The sequence below is a fragment of the Notechis scutatus genome, chromosome 4 (assembly GCF_049901735.1).
Source record: "Notechis scutatus isolate UNSWTSFEM ecotype Mainland chromosome 4, rNotScu1.2, whole genome shotgun sequence".
Classification (NCBI taxonomy): Eukaryota; Metazoa; Chordata; class Lepidosauria; order Squamata; family Elapidae; genus Notechis; species Notechis scutatus.
In genome coordinates this window covers 85907771-85927345 of record NC_142012.1, presented here as the reverse complement: position 1 = coordinate 85927345, position 19575 = coordinate 85907771, and the positions used below count along the sequence as shown (strand labels likewise).

The following is a 19575-nucleotide window of genomic DNA, read 5'->3' as shown; positions in this document are numbered from 1 at the left end:
AACTCCTAAATCCATAATTTAGTATGTAAATTGAGCCTTATTCAAATTATGCCTCTTTTAATATCTATTCTGTAAAAGCCAAGTACCATATTAAAAGCCTGCCTTCATTAATTTATGTACTAATCTATTAGCCATCCTCTCAATTCTGCCTAAAAGAAATTTGGTTTAACATAATCCCAAATGTAAAGGGCTGAGTGGAGTCATTTTTTTTCTTTTAACTGTTCAAATAACTACTTATTAGAGGTATGTAGTCATCTAAACACAGCTCTAATCCATAGCACAAATGCTGACTATCATACCTTTGTTCTTGAGAATAAAAGCTAATATTGGCAATTGTAATTATTAGGTAAACATGCACACATTTAAAGTATTTAGTAAGAAAGCAAGATGAGAAGTTGTTCTGATAGCTTTAATCTCTGGAGGTCACACTGTTTGAAGTAAAGGAAATGAAATGTTTCCACAGCAGGCAAAGCACCACGGGAAACCATAAACAAGCCACATCATTTGTGTTCTCTTGGTCTCTTAATTTAGTTGCTGCTCAATTTAAGGATGTAATTGAAACAAACTATTCAATTGTTTGCATCTTTCAGGAGATATTTCTGACTGAAAATCAGTTTCACAATTTCACATTGAGAAAAATAGAATAAAATGAATAAACATGAGTTTGGTCAGCATGAATAATGTGATGTGGAAACCCTGGCATTACAAAATTGAGATTTCTCATCATGGAAATGCTCATAGTAAACTGAATTGCTGAAAATTTGACATAAGATGAACAAGCAAGATGAAATAATTCCATCTACTGTTAAAAGAAGCTAAACTACTGCAAAGCTGTTGTAATCTGATCAGCATTAGAATCTGGCTTCTTCTATCAATAGCCCTGTTTAAAGCCATAAACAATCCTGGTTCATGGTTCTTTTTTAAGCTGTGGTAACGTGCTAAGCTGTTTGTTACTATTCTCCTCTTGCAGAAATTGCTATCAGACAACTTGTGTAAACTTGTGTCTTCACAATAAACAACTCCGAAGAACTGAGAATAATTTTAGTATATTATGGGGAAAATAATGGTTTCATTGATCAGATGTTCACTTTAGCACTTAAGGTAATATAATCTGAAGGAAAGCAGACATCTAAACTGCGGTTTCAGGAAACCTGGAAGTTTAATTATGCAACTTACATACCTAGGTCCATATTTCCCACTGCCTTCCTCACCTTAATGGGCAAATTCTGCAGAGTATTTATCAGAAGAGACTTTCTAGGAATAAGCCGCTATAGCTTATATCTTGGGAACTTGAGTAGCCAGAGAATATTCCAGCAATAATCACAAACTACTTACACTTTTACAAATATTTCATTTTATACTGACTAAAGCGATCGCTGCTACTTTATAGAAACTGCTTGGCAACTTCTACTGACACCTACATGAGTTAGCCCACTCCTCAGTTTCGTTTTATGTGCATCAATGATGAAGTGTAGTCAGAAATGGTGTAGGGTCTCCCGCTTGGGCGGGGGGTTGGACTAGATGACCTACAAGGTCCCTTCCAACTCTGATTATCTGTATCTGTATCCTAAATTAAAATAGATAATTATCTCTGGACTTTTGCTGATAAGAAATGAATGACAAAGATTTTAGATTTTGTTTTTAGCTAAGAGATGAGACATGGGGTAAAGAGAGAATATGTTATGTTTTAAGAGAGAGTGATAAGTTACTAAAATTGTTCATACTTAAAGTTATTTTTTTTCTTTTTTACACATTTTATTTGTTATTTTATATTTTATTAGTCTAGTATATTAGTTTTTATTTCAATTTATAATCTTTGATAAAATTATTTCAAAAAATGATAAAGGATAGCCCTAATATATGTGTATAATTTGCTATCAAGAACAAATTCTAGTTGTAGAACAAATTGTATTTTCCATTCAAAATTATTGTAAAAGCATATGCTTATGCAGCTTCCCTATCTTTTGTCACTGTGATCTCATTATACTCAATAAGTATTCTGAATGTAAAAATGGAGACACCTTGTATTTTAGGCAAATTACAGATAATTAGGAACATGTCTGAATCCATGTGAAAAGCCCAATTTGGCTGTCTACTAATATCAGACAGCTGTAAGCATCAGCAATTAAATTCATCAATTTAATTTTTTTTCTTACAAATTTGAATTCATTCGGGAATCATATTAATATCCCAGTCAACCATACTGATCACTGTTTCATGCTTTAATCTTCCATGAACATTTACCTCAACTTGATCGAAGAACAGCAGAAAGAAGTCAGAAATCCTGTGGAATGTGATTTACCACCAAGAAAAGCAATAAGAGAGAAAAAAGAGTCATCTTCACTGTTTAAAAAATCAACTCTTGTTTGAGAGAACATACTTTTTAGAATATGCTGTTAGAAAAGGTTATCCAGCTTTTCGCCTCATACCTTTTTGAACACACATCCCCACTTACCTATTTTATGCTAAGTAGTAAATGCATAACATGCAGTACTGTTTACCTTTACAGCTGCAGTCACTGCAGCAGCAGCAGCTAAGTTTAAGCCTTGTTTACCAAAATTCACCATTGTTTCATAACTACGTTCTTTGGCTTGCACAATGTACTCATCAATCTCCTAGAAAGAAAAATATGTGTAGTACAGATATTAATTTAAACTGATATTGGCACGAAGCACAAGATAGTAATGTCATTCTTCATCCCCACTACCACTTAATGCAAATTTATTTTCTAAAATATCAAAATAAATATTTGCTCCACAACAGAAGGGAGGCTTACCCTTTCTTTTGAAGAAAGAAGAGGATGAAGAAACTTCCTATATATTAAACTTGCCCCTCTTGTATATGGAGACAGCAACCAAACAACAAAAGCAATCTTCAGTTCATAATATAGTGGAAACCTGTAAAATAGAATTCATAATGTGGTTATGTGATACAAAGAAATAGGCACATTCCTTATAATTAACCTAAGTTTCAGGGGAAGTATTTTTTGTTAATTTTTCACATATTTCAGATATGCTTTATATAAATGTAATAGTATTCTTGTAATCCCACCTTTCCTAGAAATCTAGCTAAAGAGTAAAAAGCTAAATAGTATCAACAACCAGCAATGAACACGGTGATACAGGAAAAAACTTAAATAAATAATCATGCTTTCCAAATATACAGATCTTACCAAGAGATCAAGAGGTCAGTTAATGTTTCAGTAAACGTATAAAGAGCGAACACAATCCAATACATCATCCACCGCACCTAAGAATGAAAAATGCAAAACAACCATTTTAGTTTCTACAGATTAGAAAAAGGAATAATTATATTTTAACAACTTAAAATATGTAGATGCTATTTCTTTTTATGCATTTTACAAAAATGCAAACTGAAGTAGCATATAGTATCAGAAAAACATAAGAGATCTTTTAATTTTCTATCTAGTCCTTCTATCCAAGTAGTTCAAATCAAATTCTGCTGACAATTTTAGACAAAGAGCTGCTGTTACACAGCTATCAGTTAAATCATTTAACAGAATTATAAATCTTAAGAGGTTCTTATATCTCAGAAACCATCTAGTCTAATTCTTTTTTAATTCTGGATCTGCTTAAATACTTCGGACATTTGGTTCTCTCTAAAAGCAACAATGGACAAAGTCGCTTCCTTCTCTATACAACAACCCTTAGTAAGACATCTGAAGTTAGCTTATCTCTCTCCTCAGTCTTCTGTTCTCCAGGCTAGGTATACCTGATCCCTTTCATAATTTCCATGGGACTTGGTTTCCAGTTCCCTCACCATTCTCATAGCCAGAATACAACACTTTATTTGGCCAAATGTGATTAGACACACAAGGAATTTGCCTCCAATGCAGAAGCTATTGGTGCAGATTGATGGCACGAGAGAAAAAATGTCCCTTTGTCGGGGACAGTGTTTTGGCATGCAAAACATTTTATCAATGTTTTTATTGTTATTTTTCCCCTTAAAAGATTTCAGTTTGTTTCTCAACTGAATTGTACAGCTTACCCATTATATTAATGGTGGGGAAAAATCTGACGTGATTTCTCTTGGTCTTTTTCATATCTCGAAAGCCTGGCATTTAAACAGATGTGTATACTTTTTATATGCTATAGGGAGCAGCATAGTAACATATGGCTTAGAGTTTGTACTGAGCCACCGCACACATTTCCCTTGGAGAAAAAAATAGGTTGTCTTTTAAAAAACCAGAGACACTAAGAACAGAAAATGGGACTCATTCCACACCAGCCTCAGAACAGACTGTATCTCCAGGCATCTCTTGGGAAATCCAGGACTGAGAAGGGATAGTGGTTATCTTTGACAAGATAGGTAAATATAAAACTAGAATTACTGCATAAGATTATTTTTTATTTTGTACTGTATATTTAAATTTTAACATTTTGTCTTTAGAATTTTCTAAGACCTCAATCATGCATGTTTGCTATTTAGAATTTCCTTATCATGGTGCTATCCCTAAATAAAAAGTAGCAATACCCTGTGGTCTGCCAGATTTTTCTAGTATTTCTTGGCATTCATATGATTAACAGTTATTTAAGAGAGTGGGGAGGGAGGGAGAGGGAGGAAGCATTTACATTATTACTACCTTTATTATTACAATCAATAATTCATATATAAGCATAAAGCCATATAAAAACAAGGACAATTGAAACAGTAACAACACAGACCTTAGCACGGTGCTAGTAATACCACAGTTGGAATTGAGAGGAAGACCTTCATATAGTAAAGGTCTATTCACCTTAACAGCTGAAATTCCACATTTCTTTGTAGATATTATGACATAGTATTATGATATAGTCAATACTTTCAATCTGCTTTGAGCCAGAAAGGAAAACTTCAGTCAGATAGAAGGTTTTAGAATATTTGTGTAATAGAAGTACTGATGGTAACCCATGAAGACATATCTGAAAGAAGCCATTACTCAACCTGGGGAAGGTGAAAGTTGTTAGATATTTGGCCAGCATCCAAGGCCTACTTGATATTCAGGTTCTGCTGTTATGTGGCGTCTTACTGACTTCCAGCTGTTACTTCATTATTACCAACTTTCAGAAAGGATGACCCCTTTGCATAACAAAGAGTTAAAATGAATACATCTGGGAGGCTGGACTCCACAGCATACCCCTTGCTAGGAGAATGGTCCACCATCAATACAAGGATCCAGTGGGGAAGAGCTAGGTATTTAGTCAGTAACTGATTATTATCCTCTAGGACAGGGCTGTCAAACGGATGCATCACGTTCTGGCCACGCCCATGCCCCGTTTAGCGAAGGGGGAAAAGTCCTGATATGTCACGTGAAGCTGCTGTGTGACCAAGTGAGTTTGACACCCCTTCTCAAGGCTATCACCGCTGTTTAGGCATTCCTGCCTGAAGTCCCTGAGAGTGGCATTGGCTTCAAATAGCAAGAATAGCTCTCCAAAAATTCATGTGCACCATTTCCATTGTCTTCCTCATGGCACAGATTCTCACAGGTAGTCCTGGGAAGATCAGAACTATTTGGGACTCAAAGAGCAAAAGGAACTAATTGCATCCTTAGTGAAAATGAAGTGTCTAATGATAGAAGATGATTCTAAAATTTCCTGAGAGTAATCATTATGATATGCCTTCTACAGGATTATTCTTTGGTGTCAAAAATTACTCTGAGATAGTTACGGCTGTGAATCTGCTCAATCTCATTTACCTTTGTAACCCATGTTTTCTCCTTGCTCCTTTCCCAAAAAACATGATTTGGGATTTTTATAGATAAGTCTGAACCTGATTTGTTCACTTATACCAGATGACTGATCTCTTGAGAGTCTAACTTGAATTTGAGATACAGTGGCAGCAGCACCTGCACATAAACATCTCTAACAGGAGAGTTTCCTAAATGTATCTTCTTCTGCTCAGGTAGGCAGGAAAAGATTCACCCCACTCTTGTCCTATTCAAGAATAAGAACTTTTGTTCTTGTGGAAAAGCTCCAGGAAAAAAGAACCAGAAGGTGTCTTAAGCAGGGAGGCAAACAGAAAGCCAAGATACTGCTCCACCCTTAGATTTATGCTGGAATTTGCCTGGAGACACATTTCCCAGGCTGTATATTGAACTGGATCTTCCAAGGCTCATATATTCTCTTGAGCAGCATTTCTCAACCTTGGCAGCTTTAAGATGGGTGGGCTTTGATAGCTGAGAAACACTGCTCTAGAGAAATAGGATAGAAGTTAATTAATGTAGAGTGGGAACTCTGATTTGTCTATTTTGCATTAGTTTAGTTTAGTTTATTGTCATTGCATCTCGTACGAAATTAAATACCATCTTCAGTGTACATTATGACTGTGAAAATAGACACAAACTGTTGTGGTTACCATAATTTTCCTAATCAGAAGTACTCTTAATTAATTATTAATTACATAGTATACCACCAGATTAAAAATGAACAGAAAAATATCAGATATGGAATCTGAATTTAAAATCCTTCCATAGGTGCATTAAATCTTAAAAGCTGCACAATATTACTTATTGAATAAATTAATTAATGAAAGCTTAATACTAATTGTACAGGGTTAATTTGAAGCAATTATGTTTTATTTAGCAATATGTAGACTGAAAAGTCAACATTGGTAGACCCAAAATTATTCTGTGAAAAGTATTTAAATGTTTTGCCATATAAAAAAATTCATAATATCCTATTTTTGAGAAATCTGTATATTATCTTGAAATAAATTCATTCACCCTGTTCTTAAAATTTCTCAGACTTCAAATAATAAGATTGAATAGAAAGTCAAGGATGTGATGAAATGTTAGATTAATCACAGAGTTGTATTGTATTTTCAGCCTCAGTGAATAGCCAAATTAGCATAAGTGCCAGCTAAAACAACTATTGATTGTCTTACATTAAAAACTGACCTTCATATGAACCTTCACAGAATGAGCATAAGCAATGACAAGGAAGAAGGTGTAGGGAAAAGGAGAGAGACAAAAGGCAGCTCAACTTTAAACTTGAACTATGTGGTTTCTGGCACTTGCAGATATGAAAGAGTCAATGTATCTTGTAATTTAAGGAAAATACAGATTATTTGTTTCTTCAATTCTAATTTCTTTGTCCTATGAATTTTGGCTGAAGAATAAGAAAGAACTGCTGTAAAAATGAAAGTTACATACATGTGATTTTCTGAAAGGCCATTATACACAGTTTAAAAATGACCTTAATGAAATTAGTATAGTTTACGTCAGGTGTCAAACTTGCAGCCCATGAGCCGGAAGTTTCACGCCCTGGCCACCTGCAATCCCTGGTTTAGCAAAGCAAAAAGTCACAGTGACGTGACATCACAAGTTTGACACCTGTGGTCTATGTGAAGTACATTTCATTTTTTAAAAAATAGATTTTGTATTTAAATTGTATTTTAATTCTTGTTAGCTGCCCAGAGTTGCATTGGTGAGATGGGTGACCATATAAATGAATATACATTTTGAAAAGAAAATCTGTAATGCATAGAATTCTAAAAATGGTTTACTTAAGAAATGGAATTGTTGTTATATATGGTTTCCTGATATTTAGATACTTCTATATGTTGATAGAAAAGTCCATGTTTAAGCAGCAATGAAAAAATGAAACATTGGATTCTGATCAATTACAATTTATTATATTTCTTCAGCTTCCCCCCACTCTCCAAGCAAGAATAGAATAGAATTTCTTTATTGGCCAATTGGACACACAAGGAATTTGTCTCTGGTGCATCAGCTCAGTGTCAGTGGTGGGATTCAAATATTTGGGCGCGCTTTGTGCACATGCACACACTTTGCATGCATGCGTGTACCAAACACGCACTTTGCGCAGGCGCAGAGGCATTTGTGCAGGCGCAGAGGTGTTCTAACTGACCTCTTGCAAGCCTGCACGATCCCGGTCGCTTCGGAAGCTGCCACGCGGCCCTCTTCTGCGCCACGCAAAGTAGCTGTGCATCAAATTCAGAGGATAAAGGTGAGTATGGGAGCCCAGGCGGGGGGGGGCAGGCGGGCCCAACAGCAGAGCGGTGGAGAGAATCGGTTCCGTCTCCACTGCTCATCACTGCTATGGGCTCGGCAGAACCGGGCCGAACTGGTAGAATACCACCACTGCACAGTGTATATATAAACAGCAAGTAATGATGTAGCAGTCAAGCCACGGGAGATTTGAAGAACCTTCTGAACTAGAAAAAAGCACACCTGGTACAACAAATATTTAACAGCTGCTCATTGAACAGGAACTGTGAGTCCAGGAAAACTCCCAGATTGTGCACAATTCTTGAAGGGGAAGTGCTACCCCATCTAAGTCTATAGATGGAACAATTCCCAATCCGATGGAACAATCTCCCAACACCCAAATATTCATGGTTCACTCACCTGTTGTGAGATGGTTGGACATATAAACCACTTAAATGAGTTATTTGAAATAAAAAGTATATTCAAAAAACCCACAACCATTTACTTATTGCTAAAACAAGCCAAGTTAAAAATTATTTCCTATAATGGAAAGAAACTGTTTATTCAATGATATGTATTTAGGGCAATTATGTAGAATGATTATCACCTTTCAGAAGCCATGTTCTAAAAAGATGGAGAGAATCTGGCTGCCTAAGTCAGCAGTCTGAAAGAACACTACGTAGTCACAAAGTACATATAACTAATGACATAGACAGAATACTGAAGTCCAAATACATTATCTCTACATAGCGGATTTTGCCATGTTAAGCCAAGTAAGGAAAACAAAGTTCAGTCATGCAGTTCTTTCTTTCCAGCTCAAAATGAGAATTTAAATAGGTATGAGACAAATTACATTAAAATACTACGCAATTTCAGCTGGTTATATATTTCTCAAGCAGAGAGTAGGATTTACATACAAAAGAAACAAATCACATTAGGTGGGAGATAGGAAGGAAGGAAATTATAGTTTATGGTTTACAATAGATATGAACTTGGTCACCAAGTTTTATATAAGAAATTATAGTTTATGGTTTACAATAGATATGAACTTGTGCCTTACATTCTTCATCCCCCCACCCTTAAGATAAGCTTTGATACAATAAATGGAGAACAAAGGATGCGTCCGGATCATGCCTACTAGGTTACTTGCCTACCCATTTTTAAAACCCTTTAAGTACAAAATGCATGGAAAATCAGGATGACAATAAATTATTTAATGATTTATTCATTAGTAAATGAATAGACAGACATAGTCAGGATATCCTAAGCCATTTTTGGAAAATAAAAACATGGGTGACTACAATACTTTTTCAGAAATCTTTTTTTTCCCCAGAATCTATCTAGAAAATCTATCTAGAAAAAAAAAGCAGTTATTTAAAAAGTTTTTCACAATATTGTCTAGTTCTAAATAAATATAAAACTCAGAATTCCTATTCTAAGTAAACTGGACCAAAAAACCCCAAAAGTACAAGTACAGAGAAGGTGAAACCTGGCTCAAAAACAGTAATTGTGAGAGGATCTTGGGAGTCCTAATGGACAATCACTTAAACATGAACCAAGAGTATTCAACAGCAGCCAAAAAAGCTGATACAATCCTTGGTTGAATAAACAGAAGCAGAGACTCAAAATCACATGAAGTATTAGTACCAGCTGGAGAACTGGTAGTGGAATTTTTGAGTAGTTTGGAATACACCCTGATTGGACTGGCCCCACCCCATCTATTCTCTGCCTCCCAAGTCCCAGCTGATCGGCTGGGTCTTCTTTTGTTGCCCTGCACAGGAGAACGGAGCTGGAAAGCAGGTTAGTGGGGTGGGGAGGAAATGGGATTTTGCAGTAACCTTCCCCCTGGAGTGGGGTAGGAATGAATGAAGATTTTACAGTATCCTTCCCCGCCACACCCACCAAGTCACGCCTACCAAGCCACAGAACGCCCACCAAGCCAAACCCACAGAACCGGTAGTAAAAAAAATTGAAACCCATCACACCTGGAATTCTGCATCCAGTTTTGGTCACCACATTACCAAAAAGATGTTGATACTTTGGAAAAAATGCAAAGAAGAACAACTAAGATGATTAAATGTTTGGAGACAAAAACATATGAAGAATGTTTTTGAATTGGGTAAGGCCAGCCTAAAAAAAAAAAGGACTTTTTAACTTTAAAACCATCTTATTCTCATGATCAATGAGTCACTTAGCTTTTTACCAAAGAAAATGTAATTTTCAAAGAAAGATATACCGGTCATTTAAAAACTTTAAAATTTATATTAAAGCATATGTGATTTAGCTAACTTAAAAATAACCAAAATATACAAGCTTCTAAGTATCTTCATTTGTTAAGAAATAGAAGAAATGAGAGATGGGGAAAGGGTTAAAAACTCTGACGGTATTAAGAATTCATGAACACTTTACATTATCAAACTTCAATAACTATTTGGATAAAAATGTGAAAATGAAACCAAATAAATCATATACAAATCATACACCATTTCATACAAAGAAAATGTGATTCAGTATATTTCTTCAGAATGATGAGCTCTGTGGTATAAAGGCACTGTATCCCGGCATGATTAACATGCTGGTCTATGATTAGGGAGATCCAGATTTATGTCCAGCCTCAACCAAGAGAGGTTTACTTTGGAGGAGTCAAAGTTTCTTTAAGCCCAACCTTCATCACAGGATTGCGGACAATACTGGAGGGGAGAGTGTTATGTATGCTGCCTTGAGCTCATCAGGAAAAGAAGTTTTGCAATTTGAAACTATTGTCTGATTCTATGGTGACCCTGTATCTTTAGGGGGCAAGGGTTAGTTTTTAGTAGCTGTTTTGGAGATAATCTGACAGGCAAAAGAAACAATAACAGAGTTGGAAGGGAGCTTGGAAGTCTTCTAGTCCAACCTCCTGCTCACACAGGAGACCCTATATTGGTTTCAGACAAGTGGCTGCCCAGTCTCTTCCTAAACGCCTCCAGCGGTGGAGCATTGTTTCCACTGGTTGATTGTTTTTACTGTCAGGAAATTTCTTCTTAATTCTAAGTTGCTTCTCTCCTTGATTAGTTTCCATTTATTGCTTCTTTTTTCTTGCCTTCTGGGTGCTTTGGAAAACAGGTTGACATCCTCTTCTTTACGGCAGCCCCTCAAATATTAGAACACTGCTATCGTGTCTCCCCTAATCCTTCTTTTCACTGTTTAAATATCTTTTCACTGCTTGAATTTTCACTGCTTGAATACATACACAGTATATGTTACACTGTATACTCTCCTTGTAGAGCATTTGGCAGAGCATTTTTATTTCATGTAAAATCAACAGTTAGGCTGGTATATGTTATACACCCATAAAAAACCTAGAATGGCTATCAGCAGTTTTTCAACTCAAGATGTTGCTCTCAAACTTGAAAGCTTTAACTCAATTATTGCCTAACTCCTTAAGAACATTTATTTATTCATATTAAGATCACATATTTATTCATATTCCACCTTTAGAAATAACTCAAGGCAGCAAACATATTCAATACACCTTCTTCCTCTTATATGCCCTACAACAGCAACCCTGTGAGGTGAATTGGGCTGAGAGAGAGGGAGAGTGACTGGCCCATCCTTGGATATTTGGAAATTGAGACAACAACTATTCATAAAAGGACATTTTGGCAAAAAAAACAAAAAACGGCCTTCATTACTCTCAACTTGCAAAATCCTTCTGGGCCTAAAACTGAAAGAACTAAAATGCAGACCTATAAGATAGAGCTGCAGTGGAAGAGAATAGATAGAAAATGGTATTCTTCCACATTACAGGTAGTCCTTGGCTTATGACTGGTCACCTAGCAGCCATTTGAAATTACAATGGACCTCAAAAAGGGTTTGGGGACCTGGATTCAAAGTTCTAACAGTTGTCCTCCCGCCAATCTCCGCAGTCAGATGACCACATATTTACAGCACTCAGAAACTTGGTCTATATTAACGGCCATTTGCAGCGGCCCGTAATCCTGTAAACTTGATTTATATTTGTTCTGGAAGCCAGTGCTTACTTCTGATTTCCAGCAAAAACAAACAAACAAGCAAACACCCAAGCCTCAGCAAAAAAAAATGGGTTTATTTTACAATGGCAGCACTCACTTAACCATTCTGGTGGTCGCTTTACAACCATGGCATTCTCTTAAAAACTGTTGCAAAAAAGGTTGTGAAGTCTGGTGGGGTCATAGGATGACCAACTTAATGACCATCGTGACTTACAAGCTTAATGGAGGGCTCAGATATGGTCAGAAGTAGAGGACTACCTATATAAACAACACCATCAAAAGAAGCTTTTGGAGAACTACAGAAAATGGCACTGATGCAAAGGGTGTTTATATGATTATAATTATCTAGATAATTATGGATACTACCGTATATGCCGGCGTATAAGACGACCCGGCGTATAAGACGACCCCCCAACATTTCCACTCAAAATATAGTTTGTTATATACTTGCCCCTCTTCCGCACGCCTTCCACTTTTGCACTTTTTTTTTTTTGAGGCACTTTTGTCTACCGTGGAAGCGAATCCGTGAAGCTGAAAGGAGCAGCCAGCCTTCTCCCAGCTCCCAAGGAAACGAGGCTCGCACCGCCCGGGCTCCGCTGAGGTATCCGGCTGGGGCTGTCAGGAGTTGTTACCGCTGGCGCGGCTCAGCGCGGCTCCAGTCCCGCGTTGCCTCGGGAAGGGAAAGGCAAAAAGGAAGAGCGCGCGCTGCAATGGCAGCAGCGCTCCTGGTTTCCTTCCTTCCGAGGCAGCGGACTGGAGCGCGCCAGCGGTAACAACTCCTGACAGCCCCAGCCGGATACCTCAGCGGAGCTTGGGCGGTGTGAGCCTCGTTTCCTTGGGAGCTGGGAGAAGGCTGGCTGCTCCTTTCGGCTTCACGGGATTTGTTTCCACGGTGCGCAAAAGTGCCTCAGCTGCGGGCAGCCGCAGTGCCTCCCAATTACTATTTGCCGGCGTATAGAGGCGACCCGGCATATAAGACGACCCCCGCAATTGGAGGCATCTTTTTCAGGGCAAAAAAGTCGTCTTATACGCCGGCAAATACGGTACATAAAATTTAGTTTAAAAAATTGTACAGCTAAAACGAAGAATGCTCTATCTATCCAACTGGATATACAACCTGTTATCTTATCGTCAACCTTGGTCCTGACTGGAGTATAAAACATAAACATTTACCTCATATCCTGGATTCCTGTCTAATCTGTACAAATGTTATATTGGCTGATGTTCTACCAGGAAATAATGAATTGTAAACAGATCTTTTTCTTGAAGAGTCTGGAAGTTGATGTTTGGCACTAGGCTGCATTAACAGAGGGACAGAATCAAGATCACAAGAAGTGTTACTACTGCCTTGGTAAAAACACACTTGCAATACTACATCCAGTTTCCGCCACAATATTAAAAATATGTTTCTAAAAAGAGTGCAGAAAAGAGCAACAAAGATTATTGGGGGGTTGGAGGCTAAGACTAAGAATGGTTGCAGGAATTGGGAATGCTTAATCTAGTGAAAAGAAGAACTAGGGATGACATGATTGCAGTGTCCCTATATTTGAGGGGCTGCCACAAAGAAGAGGGGGTCAACTTATTTTCCAAAGCACCAGAAGGCAGGACAAGAAGCAACGGATGGAAACTAATCAAGGAGAGAAGCAACCCAGAATTAAGAAGAAATTTCCTGTCAGTAAGAACAGTCAACCAGTGGAATCAATGCTCCATTCTGGAGGCTTTTAAGAAGAGACGAAACAGCCACTTTTCTGAAACAGTACAGGGGGCCTGCTTGAGCAGGGGGTTGGACTAGAACACCTCCAAGGTCACTTCCAACTCTGTTATTCTGTTACTTTTGCCCATCAGATTATCTCCAGAACAGCTACTAAAAACTTATCCTTGCCAACTAGAGATACAGGGTCACCACAGAATCAGACAATAGCTTTTATTGATGAGCTCAAGGCAGTATACGTAATACTCTCTCCCAGGGGTGGGATACGACAGGGTTAACTACCGGTTCGGGATTTACGAGCTTCCCTGCCCGCTGTGAGCCGCGCACCTGTTAATCATCATTAGCACGCTACGTGCTGAGAAGCAGCCTTTGAAATAGCCCTCATTTCTTTTCCACAGCTGAAGTTCAAAAATCAGGAAATAAAGATCAGGTAAGAGCCCGGGTGGGCAGGTGGGCAAAAACATCAGCAGACATAGAACCGGTTCTATGTCTGCTGCTCTTCAGAGCTACCGGTTCTACAGAGGTGGACAGAACTGGTAGAAACCCACCCCTACTCTCTCCTTCAGAATGGTTCACAATCCTTTGATGAAGGTTAGGCTTAAAGAAACTTTAAGAACTTAACGATTTCCTAACAGTCAGAACAATTGAACAGGAGTTGGACTAGAAGACTGTTAGGAATATAAGTCACCTAACAGGTATTTGGGTTAGAAATATATAAACCAGGATAGACATTTTAAAGCTGTATCTTTAAGAAAATGCAAAACTGTAATTAGGTGTGGTTTCTCAAACGGCCATAAAATGGAGCCAGAAACCTGGGTTGTTTAGCCTTAGTCTCAGAAGAGAGTGTGAGTAAGTCTCTGTTTCCTTCTGTTGGAGAGTATTGCCATTTTTCCTAATTGACTGATATTACTAGATTTAACATAAGTCTGTTACTGAACTGTTTTTGACACTGGACTTTGTAATTAACCCTGGATTGAAAAACTGACTGATTTACCTGTGAATGACTTTGGATTGCTTGTATGGACTTTGCTTAAACCTTTCTGGAAGTAAAAACCTACATTTACTGTACAGTGTATCTGTGTGCTCTGTGTGTATTATTCCAACACTACTCTCAAATACGTCTCCCTGTATGCGCTCATTCTCCTAACGGGGAACTACCTCAACACAGACCTCAAAGGTCGCTGTCAGGATTCCAGCAATCACTCTAATTAAAGCATGAGCCTTGAGCCAAACTTCAAAAAGCTTCAAAGAATTCATTAGGAACAACATATTGGCATGACCTGTATGTAGCCAATTCTAATTCACTGTCACCCTTGACCCTGGTTTTTCCCACTCCCCTCTGGGTATATCATAATTCCTATTCTCCAATGAAACACGTCCATAGCCAAGAGTCATCAATCATGTTCTCCAATTAGAGATTTGCGAGGCAGAAACTCCAGTCGGTTAATATAATCTTTGCAAGGTATGCATGGAGTGCACTTTTGCTTCCAAACTGCTGCACTGCTCTTTCAAACTCCTTCCCCCCCCTTTTCTGTTGGCAACTATAAAATGGACATTTTTATGAGTTGACATTCGGTTCCCCTCAACACAAAAAAACCCAAATTGATTGCAGGTATAGAACTTAGGGTTGCAAAAAAAAAAACCATCTGGTGACAGGGGGGCAGCCGCAGACTGAGGATAGCAAACGGACCCCAACCCCTTCCTCACCATCAAACAGAAGCACCGCCCATGCGGGGAACCCTCCCAGAAGGTTCACCAGAACAACTAGCAGCCATCTCCAACAGAACCCCAGGGGCCGGACAGATCCCAAGAGAATATCAGGACCTCACTGAAGTATTCAGCGAGACTGAGTGTGACATCCTACCTCCCCACTGAGAGACAGAATGCGCCATAGAAATCATTCTGGGGCAAAACTACCAAAACCCAAAATGTACACCATGGTGCCCCGGGAAATGCAAGAAATGTGCAAATATATAGGCAGAAACCTAGCAAGAGGGTTCATCAAGCTAACTAAGTCATGGGTCACAGTTCAAAGGGAAAAAAGATGGGACTATGAGATTATGCATAGACTTTAGGACTATCAGAAGAGAGCTTGCTCCAGGCAACCCAAGCAGAAACAGACTTGGCCTCCAGCCAGAAGCAAACAGAAGCTGACAGCATAATTACAGACTAAGCGGAGAAACCTGATCCAGTGAAGGAAAGAAAAACAGATGAGTACTGGTGGAAAGAAAATTTCCCCAAAACTTCGGAAGTTGAGCTCCCCTATCCCCGGGCCAAAAAGGGGGGAAGGCCCCTGAACAAGTGGGAAGAGTGGATTGGCTGTGGGACTGGGAACAGGCTAGAGCCCCAAAAACAGGAATTCAGGGGACTTTCCAAGCCCTGATAGACTCAGGCTGCACCAGGTACCTGATCAATCTAACCACGGTCCTGAAACTGGGGATCAGAGAGAAAAAGCTGGCCCACCCGATCTGTTATTCTGTTATTTGCGACCTTAAGTCACTCAAATCATAAAGAGAAATTTAAATGCAAAAATTAACATGTTTAAAAATTTTCTAAGATAAATTATGGCTTTAGAATAATTTACCATCAATCTCTTAGACTGAAAACTTCTCGGGAATCTTGGATAAAGGTGACCATAGGTTTACTGTTTTAAATAAAATAATTAAGTTTCCTACAACAACTTCTCACTGCAGAAAGACAGACCATGGATTGTTGAGATTGTTCCTGAAGTCTGATGTGCATTTCTACTAAAGTCCTCATTATCACATGGAATGAAAGTCTCGATTCAGGTCATACCTCAATCTTTTCTCTCTACATATATTTCAGTTTTTCTGGGCAGTTTCAAAAGATAAAATGACAGAAAAGATATCTAGATTGGCACTGGTGAAATATGAAGAATGAGCATGGGCAAGAGTCTATATTAGGAAATGTTGTGATATTAAGGATTTTTTCTATTCTCATATCTACAAACAGCTGGCCAACAACTTCGTTTAGATAAACCTATGGAAGAGGATATTTATAGTTCAGGGTTGAACTGTGAAGTCCTTGGTGCTCTCTGAGTTTGGTTATTTTCTTACAAACATTTCATTACTAAACTAGGTTTAACAGATTAACAAATTAACAGAGTTGGAAGGGACCTTGTAGGTCATCTCCCACCCTACACCATTTCTGACAGATGGCAGACCAGTCTCTTCTTGAAAGCTTCCAGTGATGAAGCTCCCACAACTTCTGAAGGCAGGCTGTTCTGAAGGCAAGGTAACTAAATGTTTATATGAAAATAACCAAGCTCAGAGAGCATCAAGGACTCCATAGCCTAATGCTGTTTCTCCTAAGGAAGAAAGGACCAAAATATATACAAGGAAGCTGTGAAGCCTACTCTAGTCCATCTGTCAAGAAAAAAAATGTTTGGATTTGCTCTGAGTTAGCCTTGCCTGTGCTGGGTCTTCCCATGAGATCTGAAAGGGCAACCAATCTTTAGGACCCTAACAAATGTCATCTGGCAGATGGGATAGAAAAATGACCTTTCACTATTGCAACCCCTGTCCTATGGAAGAACATTCCCTCTAAGATTCAAGTGAATCTGACTTTTGATCACCTTCTGTAACCATGAAACCTGGTTCTTCTCCAGACCCTTCAGCCAAAACACTGGATGAGCCCACTGAGAATGAAAGATCTTGAGTATTGTGTTTGGTTGATCTCAGTTATTCTATTTTTTTTTTAAATTCTGAGTTTTGTGTCAGCCCTGTTTGGATATTTATTGTATGTTACTGTATTTCATTTTATTACTGTTTTGTATGCTGCTGCATTTATAAGTTGTCCAGAGTTACTCTACAATATGGACAGTCATATAAATCAAATCAATCAATTAATCTATCAATCATATTTATCCACTTGGTAAATGAATGGGACTCTGGATGCTTGTGAGGGTTGTTTTCCCCGACTGGACATACCACAGTGAAGAAGACACTGTAACTGTACAAAATACGTAATTTTAACACACACCTTTTCTATTGCCCTGAGTTAATTCCACCCTCCTGAGCTTTGCAAGTTGATGTGGCCACCTGAATAAGTCTTGATGGTCATCCTTATAATAAATAAATATTAAAATCTGTATAGTGGCAGACAACCTTTGCCTCCCTCCAAAAATTATTGCAACTGTACAGATTAGGTGCTGCTTTGGTGTGATTGCTCCTTTTCTGGTTGCTATTGAGTTTCAGGCCAAGGGCTGCTTACCACAACTTGTGGTCCTGACAGATGACTGATTTTGCTTATCTGTATTAATTGTGTATCACTTCTCACTTCCTAACCTGTTTGTTGTCTTCCTCTTTTTCTCCTTCACACCAACACTTGTGTAGGCTAAGGGCCTGGTGAGGCTGCTTATGGACATCAGCACTTTCTAAAAAATGTCAGGGTGTGGCTCAATTAGCCAGACACCTAGAACACCAGTGTCTATGCTTGGGAGTAATCTGTGATTGTGGAATAAATAAGCCCACTCATCTCAAATTTCGGGGGCCCTTTGAGAGATGAGCTAATTCTATTCTTGGGGAAGTGGTGGTAGAAAGCATTTCTGCCTGGCTGCAGCTGCTCTTCCCAAATGCAGATAGCAACCCTAGCTTCATTACTCACAAAGCTGAAAAGTTAAAAAAAAATCCTTTCTCCTTGAAAGATTTGTGGCTAGAGTGAGACAGCTACATTCCGAAGCAAGCTTAATTGATTAATATGTCAAAGAGTAGCATACACATCAGAAATATCATTACCTCTGAAGTACCTGAATTTCTATAAAACAGTCTTAATACTTTTACAGTCTCTAACAATACCCAGAGACACTTTCCATATAGCCAGAGAAAAAAAAACTAATTTATTATTTGATTATCAGAGTGTGATGACCCATAGTCTCTCAAAACAACCCAAAACCCAAAACATATATTAAAGTCCGGTAAAGCCTTCAACTTAACTTCACTGTTTTATTAGGCACAGTTTAAAGTCACAAAAGTAAATAATGAAGCAAACAGAAAACTAAAACAAACCGCATTGATGAGAGCTCTGAAGCAAGCCGAGATAACTAATTATAAACTCCAGGAAAATAACCAAGAAAAGTCCATGGGAAGAACGCCAGCAAAGATAAGCCTCTTTCAAGGTGAACACTAATTGACTTCAGCAATTCTAACTGCGCAGTTGCAAACTTATATACATAGCTCCCACCTGCAAGCCACAAGGAGGATCATGGTAATCTCCTCTTCAGTAGACCTCGCTTTTCCCTGATCCTCTCCTCCCTGTGTGACCTAGGATGGATAGGGGATGGGCCTGGATCCTCCTCTGACCGCTCAGCTGGCCTCTACCCTTCCCCAGCCTCCTCCACCACCTCTGGAGCCACACTCCCACTCCCTGTTGGCTGTTCCTCCTCTTCCTCAGAGTCAGACTCCACCAGGGGCATGACACTATCCCCCCCGCAGGGCCCCCTCCCCCGGGACCAGGAGGACAAGGACATTGAGGAAACCGAGCGTGAAGGTCCTGGACCAAACAAGGAGCATGAACATCAGTGGCATCGATCCACGTGAAGTCCTCTGGTCCATAACCTTTCCATGCCACCAAATACAGAAATCGGCCCTGCAACTGGCGTGAATCTTGGATACTATCCACTTTGTATTCCTCCTCTCCCAGAGGGGCTACTGGGGCTGGCTGTGATGGAGCCGGTCTATGCGGACTTTCGGGCGAGGCAGGGACTAACAGGGAACGATGAAAAACAGGATGGATACGCATGGTCCGTGGCAGGGAGAGACAATAAGCCACAGGATTGATCACCGCCTCCACCGGAAAAAGTCCCAAGTAACGGTGATCGAGCTTTTTCGATGGTCGCGTCATTGGTAAATATCGAGTAGAGAGCCAAACCCGATCGCCGACCGCTA

General features: G+C 38.9%; 1 protein-coding gene across 1 annotated transcript in view; it reads right to left on the bottom strand.

The window, feature by feature from the left end:
* Positions 1–19575, bottom strand: part of REEP3 (receptor accessory protein 3) — a 43089-nt gene that overhangs the window by 9131 nt on the left and 14383 nt on the right. The window contains exons 3-5 of the mRNA XM_026672781.2: positions 3173–3249; positions 2777–2897; positions 2502–2615 (exon numbers count right to left, since the gene is read on the bottom strand). Of these exons, the coding sequence (XP_026528566.1) occupies positions 2502–2615; positions 2777–2897; positions 3173–3249 (312 nt within the window). The remainder of the gene's footprint in view (positions 1–2501; positions 2616–2776; positions 2898–3172; positions 3250–19575) is intronic.